Source organism: Adelges cooleyi, unplaced genomic scaffold (assembly GCF_023614345.1).
Source record: "Adelges cooleyi isolate 19-005CV unplaced genomic scaffold, UGA_ACOO_1.1 ACOO_flye_CR_arks_rails_tigmint_CR_PRNA_446, whole genome shotgun sequence".
Taxonomy (NCBI): Eukaryota; Metazoa; Arthropoda; class Insecta; order Hemiptera; family Adelgidae; genus Adelges; species Adelges cooleyi.
In genome coordinates this window covers 971,357-989,202 of record NW_026096129.1, presented here as the reverse complement: position 1 = coordinate 989,202, position 17,846 = coordinate 971,357, and the positions used below count along the sequence as shown (strand labels likewise).

At 35.6% G+C, this 17,846-nt stretch overlaps 1 protein-coding gene across 1 annotated transcript; it reads right to left on the bottom strand.

Moving 5' to 3' along the window:
* Positions 1–3,104: 3,104 nt before the first annotated feature.
* On the bottom strand, positions 3,105–6,950 carry LOC126842105 (uncharacterized). Its single transcript, XM_050578987.1, has 2 exons — positions 6,399–6,950; positions 3,105–5,056 (listed from the first exon to the last, which is right to left on the bottom strand). The coding sequence occupies exons 1-2, from the start codon at positions 6,528–6,530 to the stop codon at positions 3,743–3,745; spliced, it is 1,446 nt and encodes a 481-aa protein (XP_050434944.1). The 5' UTR covers positions 6,531–6,950; the 3' UTR covers positions 3,105–3,742.
* Between the last annotated feature and the right edge of the window lie 10,896 nt (positions 6,951–17,846).

Sequence of the window (17,846 nt, the reverse complement as noted above, 5' to 3'; positions counted from 1 at the left end):
AAACAATTTAGTAAGTTACTGATCGCATAAATTCAAGGCAGTAAGTTTAATAAATAAATAAAATATTTTACGTTAAATACAATTTTACATTAAACACTAATGAAGGTAATCTACATACGTCCAAGACTATGAACTTACACAATATAACATACCGCTTATGTGTATTTTATTATTAATATTGCTTAATTAAAATTTTATGTTGTTAAATAGGTACATATAAGAACTATTTACACAGAAAAATGTAGTCCTCAATTAATTGAACTTTACAAATGACAAATATAAGTTATTTTTATAAAGCCTTTAATCGTTCAGTGTTATCTTTTTACATATATTTTTTTATTTATGTATACATATTTAACAAAAAAGTCAGTGTGATTAATTTTCCAATTTAATGTTATAATATTTTAGGTTTTGTGAAATTTAAAAAAATAAAAAGTACATTTGTATTTATAAAAAAAAGTACACTGTAAAAAACGTATAATTTAATATTCGTCGATACATTTTTGTAAAAACACAAAACCAATTATTTGTTTTAGCATCCGTACAAAGCTATAAAGGTATTGATTTTTTTAAATATTTTTGGATCCATCTTTTTTAACTTTTTAACCATCGGATTGATTTCTTCACACCGAAAGGGCAAAAATGGAAAAAGTCATACTTTGCCCGTCAGAATCGAGAAAAACACCCTACAAGATTTTATGTCATTATAATATATATTTATAAAATTAAAATTAAGAATAGCTGCTATAGTTTTTTTTTTTTTTAATAGTAAATCTTTTTGTGTGGGATATTCTTTCTATATGTACTATTGGTTTACAGTGAAAATCAAAAAAATATTATTAACCCTTTCATTTAGGTGCAGTGTTGGACTTAAGGTCTGATAATACACCGTAGGTAGATCTATGTAGTGTGGCCCTTACTAAGACAATTTTTTTTCTTTCTTATTTGTAGTTAAAATTATTTAATGAGAAAACGCACAAATACAATTTAAAAAAATCTAATTTTGTCACCTATTAATTTATTTTACTTGTATTATGATTTTTCCGATTTTTGTTTTTTTTATTTATACAGGGTGATCAATTAAATTAAATTTACAAAATATGTATTTTTGTCATTTTGTATTTTTTTTTTTGTCAAAATATTTGTTTTCAAAGGGCTGTGACCTCTTTGCATTGATTCCACGGTGCTGTCTATGTAAGATTTTTTTTATTTCAAATTTAATCTTTATTTTTTCCTCATTTTTAACGTTTAAATTAATATTATGTCGTCGTGATATTCTGTCTTGTGTTTTATTAGAACACTTAACGGTTTTAGAACAGACCAATAACATATTATAACGAATAAGAACAGCTATCGCCAAGGACGGAGGACCCACTTGAACAAGTTAAAGGATTCAACACAAGACAACTTAAAGATAATTGAAGTGCGCATTATACACAAATAACATCAATAACAGATTGGCAGCTGCACATGACGTAGGTAGGTATTAATGACGTAGAAATTTAACTGTGAATAATAACCGGAAGTAGCAGAAGGTTTTATTTCATCACATTCGTATAGGTATTGTCGCAATACATTTCTAAACATACTCGGATGGATCGATTTGTTTTAAAATATTCTTACAGTATTTTATCGCCCCTGTCAAATGCCTATTTTTTTTTTATAATTGATTAAAAATTATTCTATTATGTTTATGAATGCAAAACATAATTTCAAGCATGCTACACATATTATATTTACAATAACGAGGGTATTTCAAGGGGTTATCAAGTATATGCTGAAATTTGAGTTTACACCAACTGTAAACAATAGGTAGTAGTAAACGAGTTGCCCGTATTATTTCATTAACAGCTTAAACGCGCCGTTGAATGATTTTTTTTTTTTTTTTTACTACATTCGACACGATTGAAACACAACAAACAACGGTGTTTATGTGTCGTCGCAAACTATTTAAATACAAAAAAAATCATTACTGCAAGTCTGCAATAATCGTGTGTACTCAGTTGGAGCAAACGACAACACATAGCGTAAGACACAACCGGTATAGAAGTCTTGTATACTTATCCTATCCCACGTTCTTATTCCGGCTAACCCACGATGAATCGGTCATATTTTAATTGCCTAATTAGTTCAATTAAATAAACATCGGTGTACATATTATATGTATGTAGTTACTTTGTGCCAAATCTCGATGCATAATTAAACCGTTATTCTTCGAGTCTGGACGAGCTGTTTGAATTAAAAAGTTCAAACCGTCAGTCCGGCGGGCACTCGGAAGAAGTTTTTTGTGCACACTTTACTTACTTGCTTACTATATTTTTTTTTTAAAGAAAAACGTCTTTTAATCGTATTCCACTCTCGCCGAGCCTTGCTGAATTACGAAGACATAGGCCGATAGGATATTTAGAAGAAAAAAATGTAAATAAATTAACGACACAAAATCATATGCACATATTTTTAAATAATAATAAATTTGTATACACATACATTTATAATATAATAGAGATTTAATTTTTATAATACAATATACATTAAAAAAAAAAAAAAAAACTTTTTAACAATGTCGCTAATTTCATTGAGCAGCTCTTCTTATATTGTTAAACATGGTTATTATTATTATTATTGCTTTTAATAACATAATATACTTCATAGAACAAAATGTATATATATTTTGTGTATTTATATATATATATATAATAAATAATACTATGAGAAGGCCGTTGTGTGTGCGACAAGTACGTAAAAGTAAGTACAGTATTTCATACAATAGTTTTACGGGTTTCGTCGTAAGCAACGACAATATTATATTGCAACGTTGTTCCAACGGGAAATATCTAATATTTTTTTTTTTCAAAATTTCTCTAAAGTAAACCCCAAAACGTTTGTTTTAATCTATTATTATTATTATCTTATAGAGAACACATTGTACCGTAAGTAAGTAAAACAACAAGAGATCTTGAAAGTGTTTTTTTTTTTTTTATATTGGACGATTTCGGACACGACGAGGGAATTGTGTAGAGCGTGTCGTAACGGACGGATAATACACAAAATACAATTTTTAAAAAAAAATTACATACTTAGGCGGCTTTCTAAAGTTTTATTTATTTATTTATTTTTTTTTATGCGTATGACCGGCTGAAGAATCGTTGTTTCGTTTATATATATATATAATATACCTATACATATACATATATAAATATTATATAAAGAAACCTAATGGAATAATATATCATTACGATATAATGATAACATCTTCGGTTTTATAACAACAAAAAAAATTCTAATATTATTATAATATAAAATAATATATATATAATATATATTTTAAATATATAAAACGTTTTCATGGTAACGACAAGTCCACTTTTTATTTTTCCGATGGTGATGACGATGATGACGGGTGGGAGGGGGGGGGTGGTGATCGAGGGGAGAGAATTGGGTTTTCGTAAGTGTGTGAAAAAAACCCGAAATTACAAAATTATTCGACTTAAATTAAAACAAAAAACAAAAATTTGAGCTGCCCGCTTGCTTGGAAAAAAATAAAAATAAAAAACAAACCCGTTGTTGTCGGTCGACCCCGGCGGGTACGTTTTATCATCGATCAATATTATTAATGTTATATCTATATAATATATTATATCAGGTACATTCGTCTATTGTATAGGTTTTTTTTTTTTTGTTTTGTTTGTAAGCACTTTTTCGTTTTGGTTTCTCTTTTTTTTTTTCTTCAAAAAGACAAACATCACTGCAACAGGGTGGTGGTTTCTTCGCACCGGCCAACGGACGTCAGGTCGTAGTCGACGCCGTCGCGGTTTGCCGCTTTTGCGCGGTGCCTGTGATGATGCCTGTGCTTGTTGTGCCTCCGGCGCTTGGTGCTGTGCCTGTCGGCGCAGGCCGACGTCGTGGTGGCGGTGGTGGTCACTTCGCTCTGGATGGCCGGCTGCTGGTTGGACAGGCTCAACACCGAGCCCCAATCGATGTTGTCGCCGTTGCACTCCATGGACGACGCGGCGTTCCGGCCGTCGTAACTGTCCGCCGAGTCGTCCGAACTGCCGCCGTCGTCGTCGTCGTCGTCTTCATCCTCGTCGTCGTCGTCGTCGTCGTCCTCGTCGTCGTCGTCGTCCTCATCGTCCTCGTCGTCGTACTCGTCCGTGTTGTAATCGATCGAGCCGTTGACGTGGTAATAATGGTTCAGGTGGTTCACGTCGTCTTCGTCGTCCTCGTAGTAGTACTCGTCGTCCACGCCGGAGTCTATGGACTCGGCGGTCGTGCTGCCGCCCCTGTCCGACGGGTACGGGGTGGGTGCGCGCCTGTGCTGGTGGTGCTGCTGGTGCGTGCCGACGATCTGCTGGTGGGCGGCCGCGGCCGTCGAACGGCTGGCCGCCTCCCGGGACATCTCGCGCTCGATCAGCCGCAGCGTGTTGCAAATCAGCACGGACCTCCGGAGGCCGCCGGCCTCGCACTGCGAACCGCCGCCGCCGCCGGATTTGCCCAGCTTGCGCATGGACACGTCGAACACGGCGGCCCTGCGCCGCCTGTAGTATTCCCGTTCGCAGCAATCGTTGATGCCGGCGCCCAGGCCGGGCGCGCCGTGGCCGTTGGCCGCGGCCGAGGAGGAGGTGGTGGTGGTGGTGGTGACGGCGGCCACCGGCGGCGTCACCGAGACGGCGCCGCTGCCCAGGTCCAGGTAGCACTTGCCGTTGGTGTCGCACTTGATGGTCTGCTGCTGCCGCCAGTGTCCGTGGTGGGTGGGCGCGCTGGTCAGCACGGTCAGGCCGCCGCCGGCCGGCAGGTACTGGTCCTCGTCGTCGTCCGTGTCGTCGTCCACGTCGGCGGCCACCAGCGAGTCGTCCAGGTCGGACGTCGCCATCATCATCATGCGGTCGTCCGCCGCCGCGTCGTCGTCGTCGTCGTCGTCGCTGTACCGGCGGTGGTGCCGCCTCGGGATTTTGGGCGCGTGGTCGTCGTCCAGGGACGTCGACGACGACCTCTTGCAACCTCCTCCGCCGTACGTGGAACTGGGAGGCGGCAATCCCATATTGTTCAGAATGATACTCTGCAAGGACAAGAGAAAAAAAAAAACGCACGCTATTAGTTTCATATAATCGCTTTTGGGAGTCTAAAAAAAGTAGATTTTCTTTTCTGTACTTCAAACATCTCCTACAAATATTTTATTTGTACAGGTGGCGCAATCTATGGCCGTCTGCTGATGAGTGGAGTAATGAAAATTGGAAAAAAAAATTTAGCAAGTGCCCAAACTGAACAAAAATCAATTTTTTCCTTTCTATAGCCGGGTCGGTTATGAGCAATAGCGCAATAGCCTCGGGTCTAAATGAACAAAAAATAATTAATGGGTTCTTTTGTGTGTTTTTTTTCCCACATAGATGGCGCTGATCTATCTACTACGGTAATCCCGAAAATGGGTAATATTGTTTTGGATTTTTAGCGCCAAAAAAAAAAAAAATAAACCTAATTTCGATTGTAGATTTTGTTTTACACAAAAACGTTTTAACAGGAAATACTAAGGCTCTTTTGTTGTTGTCCACACACAACACATAATACATTTGCTAGATAATAATAAATAAAATAATATACTGTTATTATTGTTATTATCGTGTTGCGGATATCTCGGTATATGTACTTTCTCCACACGCACAGCTCCTATTTATATATATATATATTATAAGAATAATATAATTCATAAATATATATATACGTGTGCTCGCTTTCTCTCGGCCGCCGCCGCCGCCGCAGAGTATCTCTTTTGTGTCGGTTGTCGTTGTTATTGTTATTGTTATTATTGTTATTTTCGGCCTGTCGGTTTGATAACGGGCCCGCGCAATTATTATATACCCCTGCCTTCCCCTCGTTCCACCCCTCTTCCCTGTATGTGATATAACGTTTCCCTTTATTAATAATAACACTAAGACTACTCTAAATATATTCCCTGTATTGTTAATATTATAAAAAATTATAACTTAACATTAAAATAATAATATTATATTTGTAATAAAATGTGTTTTAAAAATAGTCTTTTTAATACGTGACATATATATCAGTTAAATACGTATTAAAAGAACAGTTTTTTTTTTTTTTTAAGAAGCAAACGTAAGTATAAAAAAATATACCTAACAAAGAAAAACTATCCACGTACACGCCAGTTTTCCGGGTAATCGGTTTGCGCGGGAAACTTGCGGGGCCACCCACCCGACACGACCTACCCGCGCCGCCACCCCCTAACGATAACGGCGCGCCGCGTCCCGACCGACGTCCGTTACAAGTTTAAAAATCATCGTACCGGCGGCGGCGGCGGCGGCAGCGCCCGCTGCTTGACGACGTTACCGTTACTAATTATTATTATTATTATTATTATTTTGTTTATTTTTTTTTTCGCTTACCGTGGTCGAGTCGTTGTCGTAACAGGTGTCGTCGTCGTCGTCACTCCACATGCGCACCACAGGCGTGTAATCGTGCTGGTGTTGTTCCGCGGACGTGACCGATGGTGCACTGGACAGTACCGTCGTCGTCATTGGTAACGCGTCTGCGGCTACAATTACCACCACCGTTACTGCAGCAGTAGCTGTTGTTGGTCGTCGGCAACACGGATTCTGGTCGGCGTCGGCGTCGGCGGCGCCGGGCCAACATTATATTTTATCGCAACCGTGTGTCAGCCGCGACGTTGGTCCGCGAAAACGCACAATAAAAATAAAAACGCAGTCCGAGGGTTGTTTGTCGGTTATTTCCCCTCGACAACAAAACGTCGCTTGCTTTTTTTTTTGGGTTTTCCCTCCCCCGGAAAAAAAAAACGCGAACCGAATAATATTTTTATTTATTTTTATATATTCATGTACAACACAAAACGATATTGTGGACGGCCGAAAAACCGCGTGAGCTACGGGCGGGCGACGTGCACGGCGCTGTACTCGTGAATGGTCGTGTACGCGGTGAAGTCGACGTGCCTCTGTTGCTGCTCCCGCCATCGACGCCGCCGCCGCCACCCTTCGTCCCACCGTGGCCGCCGCCGCAGCCGTCCCACTCGTATGAATAATATGCGTTCACCGGCCGCAGCGCGCTCTGGCCAGGAAAACGGCGGCCGCATATCGTTACGCGTTCACGCACCACGTGTGCTGCACCGCCGAGCCGCGCCGAAGGGGTAGGGGGTGATTGCACACACACACACACACCGTCACCGTCACCGCCGCCGCCGCCGCTGCGTTTTTTCTGTATTCTCTACTCTCCTCTCTGATCACCGGCCGAGTCGTTGGGATTTTCTCCATCACCGTCGTGGCCGCCGCCGCCGCCGCCGTCGACCTCGGCGTTTCTCTCTCTCCGCGTCGCGCGCCTTGGACGTCGCCCACCCGTCCGCCTACCGGGGCCGGGGCCGCGGCGCGTGCATGCGGATCTATCTCTGTACACGCGCCGCCGACTTTGGATACATAATATATTGTATATATATAGGAAAAGTACGGCTAAAATAAATAGACGAGTGCCCAATTTTTACGCTAAAATAATATAGATATGCGCATAGCGATGGCCACCGCAAAATGGTGACGGGCAAACGGCGAGCCGGCCGTTCCGACTGTGTAGTCACTTTTTCGGTTCACTAAAACATATTTTGCTGTGACTTTTTCGCCGGCTTACCTGTTTTTCAGAGTATTAATTTTAACTGTGAAAAAAAACCAATCACTAATAAGATAAGGCGTTTAAAAAATATATTTTTTTAGCATAATTTTTGGAACTAAGTTCCTTGTTTTTACAAAATTTTCTTTCTAAACTTTTTTGAAGGAATTGTGTTCAGAAATGATGTGTTTTTCGAATTTATCGACCAAACATACTTACACTGGTCAAGTTCGGCTAGTTCGAATAGGTCGGATGGGTTAGGTTAGGAGGTTCAAATGGACAAAATATATGTATATTAATTTTGTATACTTTGATAGAATGGTACACAAAGAACGGGCGTGTGTAATATTGTGTTTGGTTTTTAAAAATAAGAATAATTATTGTAATCTGAGAAAATATTCCGTTACCAACTGTTGCAGCAATTTGTCAGTGTGTGTATTAATTTTTTTCTTCGTCTTCTCTTCGTTTTCATACATAATATGAATTACTTTTGTTTAAATGTTACATTATTATTATTATTATTATTATAATGATATAAGTATGATGTAATACACATCCGGCTCCGGTCGAGGTCGACCGTTTAACTTGAGTGAATAAATTACAAATTTTACAATTTTCCAATGTCCTCTTCTCAATAAATAGCAAAAGGGTCAGGTTTTTGAAATCTATAGGTCCGTACTAACCTACCCTCCATCCGCCCCTTTCTGGATTTTTTTTTTTTTTAATTTCATATTTTTTTGTAATCGACTGGAAATTATTTTGTACATATATTTGATGAGCAAGTCCGTGGAAGTTCAAGTAAGGTAAGCAAGCAAACCCCGGGTACCCGCACGGGATAATGAAGCCTTTGTCGCGCGGTACTTTGTACACTTGTGTGCCAATTTCGGGGGAAACCCAAGACGGCGGCGGCGGCAAAAAGGGATAAAGGGGAGGGTCGGAGAGAGTGGGAGGGGGGGGGTGAGGGCTTAAGGGGGTGGAGTGTGCACGGTAAGTAATCTCGCGGTGAAACTTGAAGTTACCCGCACGAGTGTGTCTCGTTATGGCGAGAACACTCGGCGGCGTTCTTGAGATCTGCCACTGAAACCTCTTGCGGTTTTTTTCTTTTTTTTTTTTTTTGCCGTCAGCTTTTTTGTTTTTTATCATATTTTTTTAAAAAATTTTATCGAGTTGCTTTTGCGATTACACGCGTTATGTAGCACATCAATAAGATACGAAATAATAATACAATGGATTTTTGATATTAAAAATAATATATATTTTATATACAATTAATATATGTAATTATATTAATAATACAAGATGTACTTATGTTATTACAAATGTTACATAATATATACATATTCCACCTGTTGGCTATATTGGCTAAAGATAATTAAAAATGTTTTCATATTTGCCAAGGATTCTATAAATTGTAATCGTGAGTGGGTGGAAATGGAAATGGGGTTGGGGGTGGGTGTGTATACGGAATTAATTTTGTTTGTTTATTTTATGGTAAAATATTTTGATAGTAATAATTATATGATAACTTATTGTTTGTTATGAAATCAAAAGAAGAATAGCTGATAGATGGGAGACGAGTGATTTGTGTGTGGAGAACAAAAAAAATGTTTCATCATTAGAACCGTTTTCTAGTTTTGTTTTATTTTTTTACCATAAAAAAAATGTACAACACAATATTATAATGATGTTCGCGAATGAATCGAAGAAAATGCTAGGATTTGTTTTTATTCTTAAAAAAAAAAAAAAAGGTTTATATGATAGTTTAGTGGGTTTGTTTTTTTTTATCAAAATATCAAACGTTTTCATCTATTTTGGTCCATAGCATTAGCAATTTTGTATTTTTTTCATTAATCCAGTGAGTATCAACATTTATTTGTTTTTTTTTTTAACTGACAAACTTCTTATTAAAGATGTTTTTTTTTTTAAACAAAAAAAAGATATAGAAAAATGGGTTTTAAAAATCTGAAAAAAATATCTCTTCATCCAAATCATATATTTTTAAGAGAAGAACAAAAAATAATGAATTAAAGTTTTTTTTTTTAATTACCATTATTATTTACGGTTAATCTCCTGACTTGGATCATTTCAAACCTTTTGAAATAAATTTCACAAAAAATAAGATTTTTGTTTTTTATTTTATTTTAATTTGTTCCATTTTTATTTATTATCTATTCAAAACAAAGTATTTAAAATTTTTAAAACTAATAAAAAAAAAGATAACATAAAAACCATAATAATTGTCCGCAAGTAATAAATAATTAATGAATAAAAGACCATTTCATTATCTAGCTCTATACTCAAACAAAAAAATCATTTAAAAAATACCCAATTAAAAATAAATTTAGTAATATCAATTAATTTTGGAAATTTTACGTTATTTATTCAATTTGGTTGTCAAATGGTTGAAACGGGTCAAACTACTGTAATATATATATTAAACAATTTTTAGAATAATCAACGTTTCAAATTCAAAAATTATACAGTCTTTCCAAAATAACCTACTTTAAGGAAAATAACGAATTGCCCGCCATGTATTGGATGTATCTAATCACACATTGCACAATGACTTACATATGAAAACCGTTCAGGAAGAAGCAAAAAAACGGTCTCTTGTATACAAGTCTTATTGGATAGAATGAAGGCATGTGAAATTCTTCATTACAGACGGCAAAGCATAAGAAATTAGTAGGTACATCTTTCCAATAAGGTTAAATGTTTGTTAAATGATTGTTAGTTTTATCAGGCCCCATGACACTGATAACAGTTAACACGGGTAAGATTATTCTTATCACACGAAAAAGCGGCGGCCATCTTGTTGGTCGTCGCAGTGTGACCATTTTCGGAATTCTGCGCAAACACCGATAACAAAATTTTACAAAATATCTATACCGTGGTTTTATAGCAGCTATAGACGGTTTAAATTGTTTTTTTAAATAATTTATTATAATGTTTCAACGTGTTTCACATCTTTGGTCGGAGCAAAACGAAAATCTGCGTAACGCTCTCTTATCACTCTTACCATTTCAACCGAATCGCTGATAACAGATTAGTGATAAGGGATAGCTAAGAAGAGATTTGCTATAAATTCACAGTGTGCATATAATAACAATAATGGATATTGTTAATTGTTTTACGGTTTATGTGAAAAGGATTTGTTTGGAAGAAATGCATTTGTTTGAGATACAACAAAAGTACATGGAAAAAAAAAACCGTCCTATTTTTTTTTTGTCGCCCTTCAACAATGTCGCGTTTGCCGGCAAGTCCAAAATGTGTTTTAAAATTTTCGTTCATACAGACATGCGGGAAAATTCGTCACGGTCTAAAACTTTGGTAAAACGTGTACGATATCATTATGAATACAACGATATTTATACGAGAAACGAGTTTCGCAAAAATAATTTATTCAACAGTTCCTCGAACTGCCTCTGCTTTGAAGCTGCTGCTGCTGAAACTCATATTTTAGTCGACGAAAATAATAATATGCAAAATTATGAAGAAGAAAAAAATTATATTAAAAAGTTTTGCTGGTTTTTTTTGGAAAAATATATTACATTTCATGGAAGAAACAAACTTGTAATAGTTATCAATATATATATAAATCATTTTTATTCCTCGAAAAGGACCGAAAAACGATAAAAGTTATAATTTATTAACCGCGTAACTCTTCTGAAGGTCTCACGGGTCTAGGCCATTTTTTTTTTTTTTTAAGGCGTTGGTCAATAATTTGTACTTGATTATTATTGCTATTGTTATTGTGGGATAAGATATTATTTGGAAAATTGACTTTCCACTCAACTTAATTGAACAGCTCGGCCGCCGTGTAGTTGGGTGGTTTTGTAAACGTCAAAAACAGATATTATGATAATTTTGAATATAATAAAAACCAATCCCTAAAAGGAAGTGGTCGATTTTCTTTTCGAATAATTATTTCAAGCAATATCCATCCCTTCTTGTTTAACATAAATTCAACAACAGACCATTTTGTTAATTATATTGGCTGCCAAAATATTAATATTTTATTTTTATAAAAATATATATATATTATACAATGTAGATTTATATATTTATATATATACTTTGCACAATCTGTAAGTAATCATTATTCTTTTTTTTTTTAATGTATGTAGGAAAAGTAAAATTCTAGCTGGTTTGATTAGTGTTTGAATTTCTCTATTCCTTTTTTTTTTTTACTGTACAAAAGCAATTTTCAAATTGCAGCAAAAAAAAAAACAACAACCATTTCGACCTCTAAACGAGTAGGTACATTAAAAACAGTGTTTTAAAAAAGTGTACACGGATAATGTGGTGCTCGTGACGAAAATTGAAAAAGTTTTAAAGAGTTTTGTAATAAAAATTAAGCCGGTGCCCTATGGAAAAAAAAAACTTTTAAGCTAATTCTTCGCTCTTAAAGTTCCAAAAAAAAAATAATAATAAGATAACATTAGCTCATCCAAGCACCGGGGTAGGTGTATATATTATAAATAACAACCGGCTTACACATTTATTATTTAAAGACGACCGTGGTCCGTGTATAGTAGTATACTGTTATTATTATGTGGATCTCGGTGGACTTAACGCTTAAGCTACTTTTGCCTACCAAGTAGGTATAATAATGTCATTTAAAAAATATACATATATTTATAATATATAAATATATTATATGTATTTTTTAAAACGGGAATTTGTTTCACACTTTTGAGACATTTTGTTTTTTCTTCATGTTTGGAACACCTGCTATGGCCGCCACTTATTTAGATTGAAAAATGTCCCAATCGAGGCAGCCATTTTGTGTACCGATTTAATGGAAAGTAAAAATGCTACTTTGCTTTTCCATGATACATTTAAAAAGTGTTAGGTTAGGTGATGATGACACCGTCAAAGATTTAATATTAATTATAGAAAAACCGACAATAATAACATGAACAAAACAATAACCGTTCACAACAATATGTCAGCCTCCATTGTAATATTTGTTATCATAAAATACTATGCTGTTATCAACAGCAGTGAAGCGATTGCTTATGATAACAGCGGGTTGATAACAGATAAGACGTGTTGATAAATGAGTGAAATAATGTTATATTTAATTGTTAAAAGTTTAATAAAGTTTATTATTAAACATTAACGTTAACTACTAAGATAGAATTTGATTGTCGTTTTATTAGGGTTCCTTTGGAATAATATTCAATTTATTGTAAATTATAAGAAATAGACAAATTGTGTTGATCTGAAAACACATTATTTACATGCCTTATTTTTACTGTAAACAAAACTTACCTGAAAACAAATTAAAAACAATACTACACTTTCAGATTGAAAAAAACTGGTCGCAAACGCCGAGGTATTTTATTGCTCTCTTTTTTTTTTTTTCAAAATTTAACTGTTGTAAAAGAGAACAACAAAAAAGAGGAGGGCCCCGTTCGAGACAGCAGATATAATATATATACATATAAATGGTAAGGTCGGTTAAAAAAAGAAAAAGTTTTTAAATTATATTTTTACTCTCCGATTATTGTTATTGTTCTTTTGTAAATTTAACGTCAAACGTTCAAAAAGGTTTTTTTAGTATTTAAATATATATATGTATTTTTTTTCAACATTTATTTTAGAAAATTACTATAACAATCCGTACGGAGATTTTTTTAAAAATGTTTTAATATTTTAAACGTTTTTTTATAAAAATAAAAAAAGAAGATAGGTGTACATAAAGTCCCTTTACTCGACTGAGGCCCATATTGTAGTCTACGTTTACTTGTTATCGCTGTCGTTATATAATCGAATATTGTTGATGAAATAAAATTAATAATAATATATTCACATGCGTTCACCGTTCACTCTCGGCGAGATAAGATATTTTGTTTTTTTGATAAATTATGAAAATTGTGTTCTTAACAAAAATCGTATAAGACTCCTACAGGTATTGTTATTATTATTATTAACGATAATGCATTATATAAGGTAACACCACACCGAAAACGCAGTGTGATAATATATTATGTTGATATTATGTGTGTTGACACCGGGATCTGATATTAATCCGCTCTGTTGAGGTGGTCGACACTGTCTGTTGCGTTTTCGCCACGATTTGGGATAAATTTGTGATAGAACAATATTTTTGTTTTATAATAATTATTATAAATAATAAATAATTGTGTTTTTTTTTTGGGGGGGGGGGGATTAACCTAGTTTGGAAAACAAAAAACTGTGCACAGGGTTCCCCGTCCGTTAAGATGAGAAGCACACACACACACACACCGTTTTCCCTCTTCAAATAATATGTATATTTATTGCAATTTAGTAGTTTTTCTCTTTTTTTTTTTCTAAGTATCTTTTAGTTCACGTTTATCTAAGATCTAAGAACTCGTTGGATAAAAATATACAATAAAAAAAAAACTCAAAAATTGCAATATTTTTTTTTGGGGGGGGGGGGTGACGGCGAGGGGGTTATCTAGCGTCTCGTTCCTAATGAATCACCCCCCCCCCCCCCCGCAACCGTTTTGTGGGTGTACGACAAAATAAACGCCATTAATAATGGGTAAAAAATTTGTATGTATAAAAAACATTATTATCATATTATTATTACTCTGTATGATGTACAACATATTATTATAAAAAAAACTGTTCCGTTTCCATATATGTATAGTATATATATATTACATTTATAATTTATATATTTTTTATGGTGGTTTTTTTTTTTTTTACATTTGTTAATCATGGCAAAAAAAAAAAAAACAAATTAACCACGGTCGCCGGTGTGTGTACTGTGTGGAAGCTGCGGCGGCCGTAAAGTGGAGGGGATGGGAGGAGGCAGGGTGGAGAAGAGGGGCGGGCGGGCGGCGAGAGGGAGGGTCGTTATTTATTTACTATTTTTTTTCTTTCCCCCGTAGTCACATATTGTCGTGTCCGCTGTATTGCCGGCGTACTGCATGCACTGGCGATGCCGCCGCCAACGTTTGAAAAGCCCGCTTATTTTCAAAAAAAAAAAAAAAAAAAAATAGTAATAATAATAGACAATAGGAAAAGGCGCTCGTCGCGGGCACGGCCGTTATCAGCGTATAATAAATACACTGATAACACGTGATGACGGCTAACAATATTATTATCGAAATTCGAATACCCCTTTATTGTTTTTCGTTCGTTTACTGTTATTATTAAATTAATATGTTTCTCGCGTTATATTTTGTGGGTTTATCCAAAATATCGGATCGTGCCCCCCCCCCCCAAAGTGTGCGTTGTTAATTTTTTTCACCCAAAGAATTTTTGTAATTATCAAAAAATAAATAAATAAATAAATACAATATTATTATTAGGTATTTTATATTATTTTCTATTTATTTATATTATTATTATTATTATTTAGGACGACTGCGGGCCACAACAGCTACGGTGCGGCCGCGCGGCCGCCGTTGTCATTATCATAATAATGTTATTGTGAGCTAGGCGCGGAGGCGGAGGAGGACTGAGAGAGAGAGAGAGAGATAGTGAGCTATATCGTATAATATATATTATTATTATTATTATTATACACGGGACGGAACGAGTGAGAGAGAGACGGGACGGGACGGGACGGGGCCGAGCAGAGGCGGCGGCAACACTGTCAGAGGCGCGCGCGAGGGGGGAAACAACATACACACACACACCAGTCTCAACCGCTGCAGCGGGGAAGGCCGACTATAATATTATAGCGGCAGCAGGCGGCTCTCTGGTTGTTTTTGTAAAAAACGACGACGACGACGACTGCGACGGTGGTGGCGGCAGCGGCGGCGGCGGCGGCGGCGGCGGCGTTGTTCACTATCGCCACCGTCGTACGTTGGCGGCGTCCGATGTACAAATCCCGGGGCGTCCGACCGTCGTTCGGCGGCGGCGGCCAAAACGAGTCCTCGGCCGTCATCGCCGTTCGGTGTATAATATTATAACAGAGGCTATACTACGCCGAGTCGTTGTGTATAATAAACGTCGGTGCGTTGTGGCCGGGGCACTGCCGCTGCCACGCCGTCGCGCGCGCTCTCTACACACATACACGCATACACGCATACACGCATACCCATACACATACACACATACACGCACATACCATAGCACTCGCGCGCGGCGGTTCTCGCGCTCGTACATAAAATAAAATATTATTATATTATTATTATTATTATTATTATTATATGAACGTTGCTGTGCACGAGAGAGAGGCAATCGCGCGCCGCCGAGCGGCATTGGTGCCGCGCGTCTCTCGGATGCCCTTCGGAATATCTCGTATAATATTATGGGTTTATTTTACTTTTTATTTATTTATTTTTTATTTTTTCTTACCGAGACGCAATAGCGAATTTTATTATAATTAACAATATATGTTTTTTTTTTTTATTTTCCGTCGGGTCGGGGTACAATATTATAAAACAACGAGAGAAGACTATTTTATTTAGAACGATATTAATATTATCAACGTTTTTGCGATAATTATTATTTGGCGTTTGATAAGAGCCGCCGGAAGGGTATAATATTGTACACAGCCGCCGCCGCCGCCGCCGCTCGCTCTCCCCTAATGCAAAACGCCCCATGAGCGTCAATGAGTCATGTCTCTCATCTCATGGGTGATGTGTGTATTGTGCAGAGCCTCCTCTCTCACTCCGGTGCGCCGGCGTTCCCCCGGTTTTGTGAATAGCGCACGTGTGCACCCAGGGCTTTTGCAAAGGGACGGGCGAGGGCGCCCATGCCACCGCCCTTGGACAATATTTTTTATCAGAGGGAGGGATGATTTTTTTTTTTAATGTCTGACTCATAATAACATTATTATGATCGCCTACTAAAATATAAGCTGATGTTGTTGCTGAATAATATTATAAAAAAATATAATAAAAAATAAAATACTGTCTTCAATAATCAAAGAAAAAACAAATTGAAGGGTTGAGTGGTGTTGACTGATATATTTTTTATGTAAAATAGTTTTTGAATAGTTATAAAAATTGTTGGGATGTAATTACACAATTTAGCAAAATATCACATCAGTCGAATGTGTGTTGAGGTTAAAATTTAAAAATGTTCCAAGCATTTGAACATATTTATATATATATATATAGATATATATTGACTAAAACGGTTTAGAAAATAATTTCAGGAGACAAATAAAAAAATGTAATAATTTATACTCGGCACCAAACATGTTGGGAAAAATTATTTTTATATAACTCACTTGTAAAATTGTAATTATTATGAATAAATTTATCATTTTTACAATATTGTTTTGGGAATTTTTGTCTTTTATAGCGAAAATAAGCCATCTTAAATTTGACAAAAAAACAATAATTACTCTAAATAATTATTCAATATCTCGCTCAGTCATAGTCCAGTTGATAAATTAAATTAAAAAAATAAATAAATGTATATTCTTAAAACCGTATAAATCTCAAGCGTATTAGGTAGGTGCAAATTATATCTTTGAAGTTTTCCAAAAGTTCAGATAAAAATAATGACATTTTCTCTAAAAATTATTTAAATATTTTTTCATTGATAAAGTGATACCTAAAAAATTGTATAGTTTTGAAAAAAGATAAAAAAAACCTTTGAAAATAATCTTTAAAAAACTAACCAAAAATATATGTATATAATAATATTTTAAATATATATATATATTATTTGTTTTCATCACTCGTCCATATTAATACTAAATAAAAAAAACCCGCATAGTTTTTCACCAATAAAGACATATATATATATATATATATATTTGTTTTGTTCAACTACCTAACCTATTAAGTGTATTTTCATTCAAATTAGTTTTAAAAAAAATAAAAAATAAGTTTCTATCTATTTTTTTAATATACATTTTTGGCGAGAAAGAGTATTTTTATGTTATTTTTTTGATTTTTTTCTAATTTTCGTCGTCTCTTATTGGCCGTTTTTACATTTGTTTTTTTTTTATTCACAATTGTAATTTTTTACAAGTGAAATAGTCCAATTATAGAAAAATATTTTCGATCATTTTCGATAAGACGTTTCAGTATAAATTATTATCAAGTTTTTTTTTTGTCTTCCGAAAAATCTTATAATTTAACTTAATTTCACCCTTTCTCGACCCAAACCGAGTCCTTTTTTTAGACTTAATAAGGCACCAAGGTCCAAGTATGTGTGTGTGTGTGTGTTTAAATAACACAAAAAGGGTCATAAGTCACGAATGCCATTTTCTACACGGTGGGCGAAATGTGTATAATTATTGCAAGTCACAAAAATCGATG

Coding starts and splice junctions, on each gene's coding strand:
- LOC126842105 (XM_050578987.1), bottom strand. CDS start 6,530: ATGACGACGACGGTACTGTCCAGTGCACCATCGGTCACGTCCGCGGAA. Junction 5,057..6,398: donor ACGACAACGACTCGACCACG/GTAAGCGAAAAA, acceptor TTGTCCTTGCAG/AGTATCATTCTGAACAATAT.